This window comes from Apiospora phragmitis (assembly GCF_038363925.1).
Source record: "Apiospora phragmitis strain CBS 135458 chromosome Unknown utg000013l:1.0-2965645.0:1.0-2969333.0, whole genome shotgun sequence".
NCBI lineage: Eukaryota > Fungi > Ascomycota > Sordariomycetes > Amphisphaeriales > Apiosporaceae > Apiospora > Apiospora phragmitis.
The window spans coordinates 2,660,487-2,673,719 of NW_027117413.1; the positions used below are offsets into that span (position 1 = coordinate 2,660,487).

The window sequence follows — 13,233 nt, forward strand, 5'->3', positions numbered from 1 at the left end:
GATATGATAATTACATAGATGACTGCCGTTGTTCCACACCTCACCCCCACTGTCGTTTCTTGCGTACTGAACCGAGCTGTCGAAGAAGGGCTTGGTAAGATCTCGGGGAAGAGCCCCAGAGCGAGATTGCGCGACCAGGGTTGCCCAGATTGTGACCAAAAACCGGCCCTACTTAGGTTGCCTGCCTCCCCCTCATTTCTTCTGCAAGTACACAATACAACAACAGCGACGGCAACTATCACCTTAGCGGAGAATACGACCAGCGGCAATGATCAAGCCTGGTTGCCCGGCAGCCTTCTTGGTCAGTGAGTGTGACAAGGGCAGTAAGGGTTTGGTTCTGATTCAGCTAATAATTGACTATGGCACTTCTAGGGGCTCTTGTCTGTCTATCCTTCCTCTCCTTCTAGGAGGGTGATTCGTCAGGCTTATATACAGCTCGCTACGGTGGACAAGAGGGAATCTCCAGACCAGCAAGTTGTGATACCCTCTGGGTCCGACGGCCTCGAGGAACCTTCTAGCTGGCGTGGTTCGTCTTTTCACGTCTTGTAAGTGTCTAAATACCCCTTTTGTTTACCTCCAAGAAGCAAATGCAATATTTGGTATACTAAAACCTCACATACTTGGAAACAGCCACTTCTAGTTCTTCTATACACCTGCATATCCTCTGCACACGACTACTTTCAGGCCATCTCACGAACATACGACCGCCCCGGACGAAATAACACATCCGAGTCAGCGGCAAACATGTCCACCGCCATCGAGGAATTCAACCACCGCTTCGGAGACGCCATGCGAACAGCAATGAAGAACCATCTTCGCACGATCCTGCAGAACAAGTTCAGTGGCGATTTGAACCAGGGCCGCTTCACTCTCCAACTAAGCCGCACGCCCACCGACGAACAGTTCGATCTCCTGAAGAAGAGAATCAGCGACCACGTAGAGAAAATGGAAGCATCGCTCCCCTGCGATACCGAGCACGAGGCCGCGTGGGAGGTGATACAGTTGGTGTTTACACAGGTCGTTGGTCCGCTGCTGGTGGATGTGGTTGACCGGTTGCGGATGTCGACTTCGGACATGCTGGCAAGCGATGATGCCGGAGCCAGATTGATCATGGTCGGGGTTTTTGAGTAGTGGCACTCTTCGGGATATATCAAAGCACATTACGTATTTGGATTTGGGATAGTTTTCATGTCTCTCCTTTCGTCCAGTTTCTTTCATGTCTTACCTCCACCAAGACTGGACTCCGCCGGCCTCTCCACCCGTTACTTATCCTTCGTATGACCCTCTCAAGTAAGTACATGTCATTAATCGTTACCACCTGATCACTCGGATACTTTTCAGTCTTTATAAATATCCAATACTAACATCAGTCCTTGCAGAGAGCTCATTCCGCCGGCTTTCAATTATGAAGTGTTCATTTGGATTTTCATCTGAATATTCGACTCTGCTTTATTATTTACGTAGCAGTTATTCACACTCAATCGACCGTCGCCGTCATTTTTCCGAGAATAGGGGTAATGCCCTTAAGGTTTCAAAACCGTCTACGCTTGGAAAGTTGCGCGTCTGGCTCCATCTAGTCAAGTGAGATTCAAGCTTATAATATGTTATTCGAGTTTTAAACCAGAAATGCCGGCTTAGCGACGGACAGGATTGCTGAATCAATGAATCTTTTCAAGCAAAAGACTCTGCAGTACCTTGAATCAAGGATGAATACACTTTTTCGGCATAAGCGCTTCTTCGTGTAGGAAAAAGGGGAGAGTTGGTTTCGTAGATGATTATTCTACATTGACGCTGTCAAGCGAAGGTGTATGAGCCGGCTAAAGTGGACATTGACATCCTTGATTCCAGCTATACAGAGTCAGCTATCCCATCATCCCCTCAGCTATCCCGCTACTTACACACCGCCAAAAAGCAAGCGGTGTAACAAACATGGATTCCGGGCTTACGGCAATTGTACTCTGAATCATGCCAAAGAATACCCCTCCTATCAGTTCTGCAGTAGCTGATCTCCATCCACATACGATGAGAGCGTCTCATGACGGCAGCCAGCCTCTGAAGGGACGTTAGCCTGATTTGTCCTCCCAAGCCGAACAATTCCTTTTGGGCTACGGGGGCGAAGATCTTGTGGAGGGGCGTCAATCCTGACTTGCTGCCTACGATAACCTGTTGAATTAGATATTCTTATGGTACGACAGCCAGGTGAAAGAATGAATGAAGCAACGACTCTCTCGCCTGGACGCCAGCTCAGCACCTCAAGGAAAAACAGGTTGGGACCTCAGCATTGTCCATCCCTCAATGTAGGATAACTAGTAGAAATGCCTCATGTAAACTGTTATGTTTATTCTATACAGATTCTAACCAGTGGATGAAATGCCCATCGCCCTCCTAATAGTACAATCTAGAGAGGAATATAATACATGGGTATATATGCGCGTTTCTAATAAAAGTACTACGCCAAGCATGTAACTATATCATATCTTTTTCGCCCCTCTCCTCTTTATCTCATTCATCCACACACATCATTAGGAGAATCGGGTAACCGCCAGTACGTACAGTCAAGGCAGTGAGTGCACTTAATACATATACTATTACACAGAGAGAGAGTCGAGTAAGGTGCAGAATCGGTAGAGGGGTGGTGCCCGCACATCCAAGGTTCGATTCATCATCCCGCGGCCCTTGCGGCAGCGGACGTATTAAGATGCTGATGACGCATTCTCCTATTAGGGACAACGGTGGTAGCAGTGGCGGGGACTTCCCCCGGCACGGGCGTCGGCATTACTTTGAAGGGCCCAAAAACACGTGAACGTCTCCTATCAGTGACAACGGTGGTAGCAGTGGCGGGGACAACCTCCGGCATGGGCGTCGGCATTTCGTTGAGGACTCTGACGACGGCGTCGGTCATCGTCTTCCGTAACTCATCATCCACGAAAGCCGGGCGCGAGAAAGGCGCTTTGGTCCGGCGGCGTGAGGAGGACGACGGCGGCTCCGACGAGAAGGGGTCCTCTAATGCCGTCTCTTCCGCCTTCTGATGAAGCAGTCGTTCTTTCGACAGGTTGTTGTAGGTGCTGTTCAACATGGTATCCAGGAGATGTCGGAACCGAAGCAGGACATACAAGCTCTGACTGTCATTGCCCCATCGGACAACGGGGCCGGTGTCTTCTCCTTTCTCGGCCTTGACAGATAACGGTAACCACCCGCCCATCTCGAGAAGGTTCCCGTGTTTGGACAGGACCTCGTCGTCGGCGAAGAGCACGGTCGTCAGTGGTTGCACCATGGTTGAGTCGCGGGCAAAGAGGATGTCGCTTCCTCCCCCCGCGTCTTCGAGCTGGCCGAAGGCGATGAGAGTGGGCCCCTGCGGCCGATCCGAAGGTTTCCTCTTAAAGATGGCGGCATTCTGCGACGACGGTTGAATGATAAGCTGTTTCCCCTCCTTGGACGTGAACTGAGTCTGGCGACCGGGGTTTACTGCCAAGTTGGGGTTGAGACCGGCGACGAGGAGGCCGCGTATAAGCTCCTTATTTGTTGAATTCGTGTTCAGGGAATCCGGGCCGTACCGAAGATGCGAAGGTAGACCATAGTCACCGGCGGGTACGAGTCTACTCTCGACGAGAATATCGAGAATCGCCAGGGCGTTCTTGTGGATGGAACGGAAGGCATCCCAGTGGAGGTAGGTGGTCATGGCTAGATCCCTGGCCGCGCCATCGCCGTTTTTGGCCCTGCAAGATCTCAAGTCGTCATATGCTTGAAGCATCGATATCTGGTCGCTCGCATATCCACCAAAGCATCGGTGGCTCGCTCTAGCTGCCGCTCTTCCGTCGAGCGGGGTGAAGAATAACTGCCTCTCGCTTGTTGCGGCTCCTAGGACAATCATAGGATCTAAGCAGCGGAAGATGACGCCCATGACGATCATCTTGCCTAGTGCGGGGTGAACGGGCAGGTCGCCCAGCAAGCGGCCCAGTGGCGTGAGCTGCTCTTTGTTCGTCAGAGCTTTGAGGCGTTTTAGATGGTGAACAGCGGCATTGACTGCAGTTCTAGGTGGTGGTTGGATGAACTCGGCCAATACTTCGGCGATGGGCTGGTGGTAGTGATGCTTCTTGATAGCTAGACACGTCTCCTGCAGGTCGCTTCGCAGAAGCTCAGGCAAGCCGGCGGCCGGCATCTGAGTGTAGCGCTCGCGGGAGAACAGGGCATAGTAAAACCCGTTTTGGACACGACCGGCACGGCCGGCACGCTGCCTGGAATTTGACTTGCTCTCCAGACGCATTTCAGGCCGCTTACCCGCGTGAGTTGGTCATACCGCTTCTCTCGTAGCTTACCCGTGTCAACTACATGTTGGACGTCGGGCACCGTCACTGATGTTTCGGCAATATTAGTCGATAGGATGATTTTGCGGCAGCCAGGCGGTGAACGATCAAAAACCGCCGATTGTTCCTCGCGAGACACCGACGAGTGCAGGACATGAATGCGGTACTTAGACGTGTCACTGAAGCCACCGTTGAACATGTTGTTGTCAATGAGTGCACTTCGTGTTTCCCGGATATCCTTCAGACCTGGAAGGAAGGCAAGGATAGCGCCTTCTTGAGACGTCTCAGCAATACGCGCTATGACTGCTGCTACAGCTTTGATTGGGACAAATTCATCCTGCCGCTCTGCTGCCAAGAGGTCTTTGCCAGAGCTAGTAGTGTCGAATATATGGTCTGATGAAGATTGTCGTTTTGGGCCATTTGCTGCAGTAGAGTCTGTCGTATCCGCTTGCACGCGAAGTTCTTCGTCGAGGTAGTCCTGCAATTTGCGGTCTCTTTGGAGCAAATTGCGCATATCAGACCGGTGACTTTTGTTCAGATCTGACATGATCTCGTCCAGAAACCGAGTTTGCACCGGAAAGGTCCGGCCAGGGACAGAAATGGAGGGTGCCGGCACCAATGTACCCCTTTTGCCGTCCGATGAGCACAAGTAGCTAGAGAACAGCTCGGTATCCAGGGTAGCACTCATGAGCACAACTTTGGGCACAGGAAGGCCACGCACTTGGCGAGCCTTGATCGCTTTCTTGATCATGGCCATGAGAAAATCGGTCGGGAGGTCGCGCTCATGAACCTCGTCAATCACGATATGGGAGGCGTAGTTCAAAACACCATCGGCATCGGCTTTGATTTGTGCCAGTAGAAGGCCGGTAGTACAAAACGTGATACTGCCGTGGGGCCGAGGCCGCTTTGCATCGAAGCGAACCTGATAACCCACACTTTCGCCCAGTCGTTCACCCCTCTCAGCAGCAACACGTACGGCCACCGACGTTGCCGCGATCCGGCGAGGTTGTGTGCATATGATGTTGCAGTCAGCCCCAGCCCCACGCTCGATGGCATCATCCAGGATGATTTGGGGCACCTGTGTGGTCTTTCCCGAGCCCGTTGCACCCACGACAATGGAGAAGGGGTTTCGTGCACCCTGGACCATTCTTAGTACCTGTTCGCGATATTGGCTCATCGGTAACGAAGCCAAGAGTCCACGCATGTGTTCAAACTCAGGGGCAGTCTGGAATCTCTGGAGGCGATTCTGTAATTGCTTGTTCAAGGCCGTCTGCAACGGCCCGCTAAGCATGGGACAACGATCGAATGAGCGATCATCAATCTCTGTCGAGGCCGACATGGCTCGGCCGCTGCCTGACCTTATTCCAGCCGCATTGGTGACTCTCTCCATTATACCAACTGCGCTGGATCGTAGCTCGAGAGGAACTGGTTGTAATATTCGCCTGCGCACCTTCCCGCCCCCTCCTCAACAGCTTGGTGGAATCTGGATAGCAGGCCAGGGTTCTCCTTGACGAGCTGAACGGCCAACACCAACTGCGCGAACTTCTCAGACGCCTCTTTTGATAACGCGACAGCGGTTGCCTCGAGCACACCGTCGTCCACCCGGACTGTCGTTTGAAGAAAGCGACTGACGCCTTGAAGATTTGCCTCGCTACTCGATTTGATGCTAACACGGCGGGGATGCATGTCTTGGCGGTAGAAGTCAAGGAAGTCGGAGGCCGTCTCGACTGTCAGTGCCATGGACTGGTCCTGAATATGGGCCGCCGAGGTGCCCGACTGCATCATGTGCGCAACCTTTGCCTTCGCACTGAGACATGCGGCAATACCCGCCGTCACCGCATCCCTGGATGCACTGGAGACCTTGATTTCAAGCTCTGGCACGGCAAGAGTAACTTGTACAACGGAGACCATCGATCTGTGTAAGAGATCGCGCCCCTTTGCGAACAGAGAATTGGGGGAAAAGTCCAAGACGGGCGCAGAGGTTGTAAATGTCAGATTGAGCCTCGACAAAACTCGAGGTCGTTTGCTTGGTCGGATGCGTGATGAGAGGAATATGGAGCTCCTCCAAGAGCTTGTGGAGCTGTGACAAGACTCCCGAGGCATGGAGGCTGGCCAGTAGATTCGCCTTGGCTAGGCGATTGGCTTTGCCCTTTGTTGAAGCCCGGGCAGTGGTTTCTGTGGGTGTTAAGCCACCGATATGGACACGGAGCGTACATCGTCTCTGGGTGTTTCCATGTCGGTCTTTTTCAATGCCATCCTGGATATTTGTTATCAAACGTAGTTCCAGGAATGTGCATGTTCGATCAAGGGCCTTGTGAACCGTTTGGTACCCGTTGGCCCATATGTTTGGAGGGAACAAAGGATAAAGGCTGGGGTATGGTTTGCTGATACCATGCTGTGGAGTCCCAGTCTCTTCCGACTCTCCAGGTCCCGGAGAGGAAGCATCAAGTGCGGCATTGCTCTCTCGGAGCAGTCGACCGTCAGAGACCTGCGGTGCTTTTGACGTCTGCGGTGCTTTTGACGTCTGTGGTGCTTTTGACATCTTTCGTGCTTTTGCCGCATGTCGTTCTGCTGCCCACTGTTCTGCTTTTGACATCTGTGGTGCTTTTGACGTCTGTCGCACCTTTGACGTCTGCCACACTTTTGCCGTCTGCCGTGCTTCTGCCGCCTGCATTGCCTTTGCCGCCTGGCCTGTGGTGGAGAAGAGCCGGAGCGGCGGGCAGCCTGAAAAGGATGAAAAGGCTAGGCGGCGGCGGCTGTGGAAGAAGCCCTGGCAGGCCCACGCGGACATGCGCAGGTCACGACCGCCATGGCCAACTTCCGCCGCTAGCGACGGCCGAAGACATCGGTACATAACCAACACGTCGTAGACAAGCAGTCGGAACGAAATTAGCGGTGCATTGAACGACGATGGGCCCACAAGCAGTGGCGGGTGAGATCAAGGAGATGATATGACGGGTATGAATGGTTGTGATTCGTATGGGTTCAATGAAAAGGTTGTTATGTGAGGCTGATGAGTGAACGAATTAATGGAGGGTGAACTTTTTTCCTGCACCCGACTAAGGTGGGACGGGTACCTAGTGGATTAGCCGAAGCTATCCCGATTCGCTGCTCAAATTGCCTGCCCTTGATTTGAAGTCTTTGAGTTGGGTGTTTTTTGAAGCATTGATGTTTCTTTTCTGCCCGCTATATCCGGTTGATGAAGAAGAAGAAGATGAGCAGCATCAACTTTGTTGTTATCTCTATGTAATCCAGAGTTCGTTGCACTCAATGCTGTCGAAGATCCCAAGATTTTTCTAGTAGGCAAGTACGGTATCCAAGGGTTTCGCGGGGTGCTAAGCTCATTACCACCGCCTGAAGCCCCCAAGCCCATCACTAAAACCCACCTGCAGCTATCCCCCCTGGACGGAGGAGACTTCAGGATGTACATACATATTCGACGATGGAATGGAAAGGTCAGTCGAGGGATAAAATCGGCAATTTCGACGGTCGCATAGGTATCACAATGATTTATATGGCATATCATGGAATGAATAAACGAATGAATTAAAAATATTCTAAATATCAAATCAACGCTTGCTCTCTCTTTGCCGATCGAGGTCTCTAGCAGGTCTAATCTATCCTGGTCGCCCGCTGTCTAAAATTTAATTGACCATGAACCCCCCAACCCAACCTCCAACCAAAACCAAACCCAACCGGTAGTGCGTAACATCGTTACTTTTACAAGGGATATCAATTACATAAAGTGTGTATAATCTGCACGCAGGCAGGCAACAGAGAAGGAAAACTGTTTGTGTTAAACGAAGGTGTTTTTCCGTACGGTCTCTACTTCCTCTTCCACTTGGCCACGCGGAACACGTAGTACACCAACACCGTCACGAAGATGTTGAAGAAGACGTACGCCCACACGATGCCGAAGTTGCGCCAGCGGTCGTCCCACGAGATGCCCACGCCGGCCATGAACTGGTCCGCGACCGTGAGCGAGCAGTACTGGCAGTCCACCGTCGCGTCCGGGTTCTGCAGCTTGCCCGGCGCGACGGCCAGGTAGTCCCGCAGGTAAGTTTGGCAGTCCTGGCCCGACGGCGGGCTGAAGACGGACATCTCCGAGGGCGCGCACTCGATGGCGCGGCCGTGCAGCTCCGTGGCCACGATGCCGCCCACCCAGTACGTGAAGGGCGAGAGGCGGTACATGAAGATCCAGAAGCCGCTGGCTTCGAGGTTGGCGGGCGACTGCAGGACACCGCAGAACATGAGCGACATCATGACCAAAAGGGTGACGATGGCGCCTGCGGACTGCGTGTCCGGCATGGCGGCCACGGTCATCTGTGCGACAGTGCCGGCGTAGATGAAGAACTGGATGATGTACAGCAGCACCAGGACCTGGCGATCCGAGCTCTGAATACCCGCGACGGGGTAATACACACAAGCGAACAGCAAGATGCCCGCGAAGATCTGGTACGGGATCTCGACGAGAATGTTGGCCGCGATGAAAGCCTTCCACGAGTACGCCTTGCTCGGCTTCTCGCGCACCTCGTAGAGCGAGCGCTGCGTCACGAAGAAGGGCTGGATCTGGCCCACGAGCGTCTGAAAGATGGTCGTGATCATGAAGACCCCGAACAGGACGACCGACATGCCCGCCAGCGTGTTGGGCGGCCGCCAGAACGAAAACCCGATGAACAGGCCCGCCGCGACGCTGAGCGCGCACTTGGCGAAGATGTGCGACGGCGTGCGCCAGTACTGCTGGAACACGCGCACCGTGACCGTTTTGACTTGGGTCGCCAGCGGCGCCGCGAACTCGCTGTACAGGTGCACGTCCGCGGCGTCGGCGTCCGAGGCCTGCCACAGCGCCGTCTCGGCGTGGATCTCGGCCAGGTGCCGGATCACGCGCGCCGCTTCCGGGGACTGCTTCCACGTCGCGTGCCAGTCGGCGCCCATGTTGTTGACCACGTCGAGCATGTATTCGGCCGGGTTCTCGTCGTCCTCGCACGTGCGCGCGCCGTTGCCCTCGAAGTAGTCCAGCAGCGTGCGCGAGTTGGCGCCGATGTCGCCGAAGTAGACCGTCTTGCCGCCCTTGGCCAGGAAGAGCAGCCGGTCGAACTCCTGGAACAGCACCGCGCTCGGCTGGTGGATAGTGCAGAGCACGGCCTGCCCCGCGTCGGCCAGTTTGCGCAGGAAGGCGCAAATGGCCCAGGCGCTCTGGGAGTCGAGACCGGACATGGGCTCGTCGAGGAACAGCAGCAGCTTGGGCTTTGCCGCTAGCTCCACACCAATGGTCAGCAGCTTGCGCTGCTCCACGTTCAGACCGTCGCCGGGGACACCGACGACGGCGTTGGCGAAGTCGCGCATGTTCAGCATGTCGATAACACTTTCAACATACGCGAACTTCTCTTCCTGGCTCACGCTCTGGGGCTGACGCAGCGTGGCGCTGAACCGCAAACTCTCTCGTACGGTGGCGGTTTCCAGATGGAGATCTGTTGACGTGGCGTTAGTTATTTCTTTCCTTTTCAAAGTTAATTGGATGGGCTTGCTTACCTTGTTGCTGGACGTATCCGGTCTTTCGTTGGAAACTAGCATCCAATGACTTGCCGTTCACGAGCATGTCGCCAGTGATAACACCCATGGTGGTCCGCTTGGCCAGAACATCGAGGAGTGTCGTCTTACCGGCTCCGGAGACACCCATGAGGGCAGTCAGTGTACCGGGCTTGACCCATCCGTTGACGTTATCCAACAGCTGGCGGTCCTCACCCTTGACCTTAACGGTGTAGGTGACGTCCTTCCAGGTGAAGATGTCGCGCTGCGGCTCCAGCTCCTTGGTCTCGGACCCGTCTTGAGGCTGTTGGTTCGAGACCTCGTGCTTGGCCGCCAGCTTGGCATCGCCAGATTCTTCGTCATCCCCCTTCAGGAGGTACGAGGGGATGTGACCGCGCTGGAAAACGAGGCTCTCGGCGGAGCTGTCGGTCGCCGAGTTGATCTCGGTGGCGACGGCGTACATGACCAGGAATGCGATCCAGAAGACGACCAGGATGCCGAAGTTGCGCCAGACGTGGGAGTAGTAGTAATTGTAGTTGGTCGCGATGTAGGCGTCGCCGCTAACGTAGTCCTGGCCCGGCACGGCGCCGACCACGGAGCAGATCCAGGAGTCGCCGACGGGCGGCTTGTAGGCCGGGATGGCGGTGGAGCACGGGATCCGGCGGCCGTGGAACTCGTTGGCGATCAGGGCCTCGAAGCCGTAGAAAATGGGGTTGATGTAGCGGATCCAGCTGAACCAGGGGTGCATCTGCGGCACGGCGATGACGTAGCCTGTGTAGATGACGAGCGCCAGCACAAGCACACCCGCCAGACTCATGGCCTGTGACACGGTCTTGGTGACGGCGGCCATGCTGCGGAAGACGGTGCTCATGGCGAGGGACGAGAAGAAGGTGAACAGTAAGAAAATGAAGAAGGGCCCCGCCTCGTAGCGCAGCCCCGAGAAGAAGTACAGCACGATGTCGAAGAGGGTGATGGTGACGAGCTTCAGCGGAATGTCGGCGAAGATGCCCGAGATGGCCTCGGCGAAGGGGTGGTAGAAGGTGTAGGACGCGTGCTTCTCGACGATGGGCCGCTGCGAGTACAGCGTATTGATCTCGTTGATGGAGCTGAGAGCACTGAGCAAAATACCGGTGAAGATGACGGCGCCCTTGGCGCTGAGGTTGTCGCTGTTGTTGGGGGAGCCGTAGTAGATGGAACCGATGATGAGGGCGATGACCATGTTCATGATAGGACCTGAAGCCGTGGCTGTCATATCGTTCCACATCCGCTGGTAGGCACGGATGGTCGTCAAGCGGATCTGGGTCATCATGCTGACCAAGTAGGGCGAGGCCTTGCGGACGTATTTGGCCTGGCTCTGGTGCTTCTCCTCTCGGAGGAGTCGCACGGTGAGGTTGCCGCCCGGGCCGTGCCGGCTTCGCAGCTCGTGGCGGGCAATGTCCGTCTCCAGCTCCTTGAACTCGTCGGACTCGAGCCAGTACTTCTCGAACTCGGCCGGTGTGCGCGGCACCCTGTTCTCCATACCCTCCCGGGGCTTGCGCTCGGACGGGTTGGTGACCGAGGTGAGGAAGTCGCCCGTCGTCTGGCGCGGGTCGCACCACCACCCCTGCCTCTCGAAGAAGGCCTTGGCCTTCTTGGCGGGGCCGAAGTAGATCTGGTAGCCCTCGTACAGCACCGTCGCCTTGTCGAAGAGCTCGTAGATGGACTGACTGGCCTGGTAGATGGCGACGACGTTGGCCGCGCCCATCAGGTCGGAGCTCAGCCGCAGGGCCTGGACGAACTTCAGAGCGGTGGCGGAGTCCAATCCGCGGGTACTGTTGTCCCAGGCGCCAAGTGAGGATGATGCGACCATCATCTCGGCTATGCTTACACGCTTCCGCTCTCCACCGGACACACCCCGGATGAAGTCGTTTCCGACCCTTGTGTTGACGGTGTGGCTCAGGCCGCACATGGCCATGACCACTTGCGCGATGAACTTGATAGAGTCCTCTCGCGACAAGCCCGTGATCTCCGATATGTTGGCGGGGGCTCGCGACGCCGCGGCGAAGCGGAGCGTCTGCCCCACCGTCAAATGCGGGAAGTGCTTGTCGACCTCTTGGTTGTACTGGAGCTCGCCCCTGAACTCCTTGAGCATCTGGGTCTGCGAGACGCCCGAATAGTCAATGTGGCTCTTCTCGCCCAGCTTGAGGCCGTGCAGCTCGCCGCAGAGGGTCTTGAGCAGAGTGCTGCATCCGGACCCTGGCCGGCCGAGCACAACGAGGAGCTCGTGGTTCTCGAGCAGGCCGTTGAAGTCGCGCAGGATCTTCTTCTGTGACGAGCCGCCGCGGCCCATGGTGAGCTTCTTGGCCTCGCGGAAGGGGCCCACGAGGATGTCCGACACGGTGCCCTGGACCTGGACGGCCTCGCCCGACCCCAGCACGTCGAGGTGCTGGAAGCGCACGCCCGTGTGCTTGGGGCCGAACCCCGCGACCTCGAACTTGCGCGCGACGATCTTAAGCCACTTGCCGACGTCGAACTCGCTCATCTCCGGGTTCAGGGCCGGGTCGCTGTCGGCCATGGTGTTGAACCCCTGCAGGTGGTGGAGGTTGCCGCCGCCCCTCGTTGAGGCGCGCGACATACGACTGGCCACGCGGCCCAGCTCGCGCCGTTCGCTCTCGTCGACCAGGTGGCTGAGCTGGGGTGTCGATCCATTGGAAACGTTGGAGACATGGTCGCTGTCGGCGCCGAAGTCTGTGGTGCTGGAATACCAGGTGTTGTCTTGTCCGGTTGGGCCGGCCTGGATCGGACGAAGCTCGTGTTGACTCCCGTTTTCGGGCATCGTGACGACGACCAGGCGCGATGCCTGTGGTTTTCGGGTTGGTGGCGACTTTCTACGTCGTTAGTTGGGATGACTGCCGGAAGTAACTCGATGGAGATTCTGTGGATATGGAGGGTATTATTCCCTTCTGAGCAGGGGAGCGTTCAAAAAAGGAATTTGACAGTTGATGGCAGGAATCTGTACCGAACTCTATGACAAAGGAGGATCAGATAAGGTGAAGTATATCTGGCGTAGGGACCCTTTGTCTATGTGTCACCGACGGGGTATATGATTAAATGGATGCAAAGTTAAAGGGACTTCTTTCCAGGCTAGCATCTGATTTTTCCCGGGGGGGGGGGCAGATTGACTTTTTATTATCCAAGCTGTACATGACGGGCAGCGGGTGTTGACCATGCCAAATGCCATGTGGATGTTGCGTCGGACTCGTTTACACAACAAGTCTCCGTGGTGTGTTCCACAAGATCTTATCTGACCAGGCCTGACGGAAGACCGAGGAGCCCGTGTTGGTTTACTGCTACATAAACAGAGACCGGTACGCCTGCCAAGAGCCCATAATTCACAGTGTAGTGCCGGCTTTAGGACTGC

The 13,233-nt window shown here is 55.5% G+C and overlaps 3 protein-coding genes across 3 annotated transcripts; 1 reads left to right on the plus strand and 2 right to left on the minus strand.

Annotated features, from left to right (window-relative positions):
- Positions 1-744: 744 nt before the first annotated feature.
- On the plus strand, positions 745-1,131 carry PG994_014526 (uncharacterized protein; the record flags this gene model as incomplete). The annotated part of the gene is made up of 1 exon (XM_066865935.1): positions 745-1,131. The coding sequence occupies one exon, from the start codon at positions 745-747 to the stop codon at positions 1,129-1,131; it is 387 nt and encodes a 128-aa protein (XP_066709064.1).
- A 1,531-nt stretch (positions 1,132-2,662) lies between these two features.
- PG994_014527 (P-loop containing nucleoside triphosphate hydrolase protein) lies at positions 2,663-7,158 on the minus strand (the record flags this gene model as incomplete). The annotated part of the gene is made up of 4 exons (XM_066865936.1): positions 2,663-4,235; positions 4,298-5,707; positions 5,755-6,176; positions 6,250-7,158. 4 exons carry the CDS (start codon positions 7,156-7,158, stop codon positions 2,663-2,665), a joined length of 4,314 nt encoding a protein of 1,437 aa, XP_066709065.1.
- Positions 7,159-8,129: 971 nt separating this feature from the next.
- PG994_014528 (ABC1 transport protein) lies at positions 8,130-12,648 on the minus strand (the record flags this gene model as incomplete). Its single annotated transcript, XM_066865937.1, has 2 exons — positions 8,130-9,775; positions 9,837-12,648. The coding sequence occupies 2 exons, from the start codon at positions 12,646-12,648 to the stop codon at positions 8,130-8,132; spliced, it is 4,458 nt and encodes a 1,485-aa protein (XP_066709066.1).
- Positions 12,649-13,233: the final 585 nt, after the last annotated feature.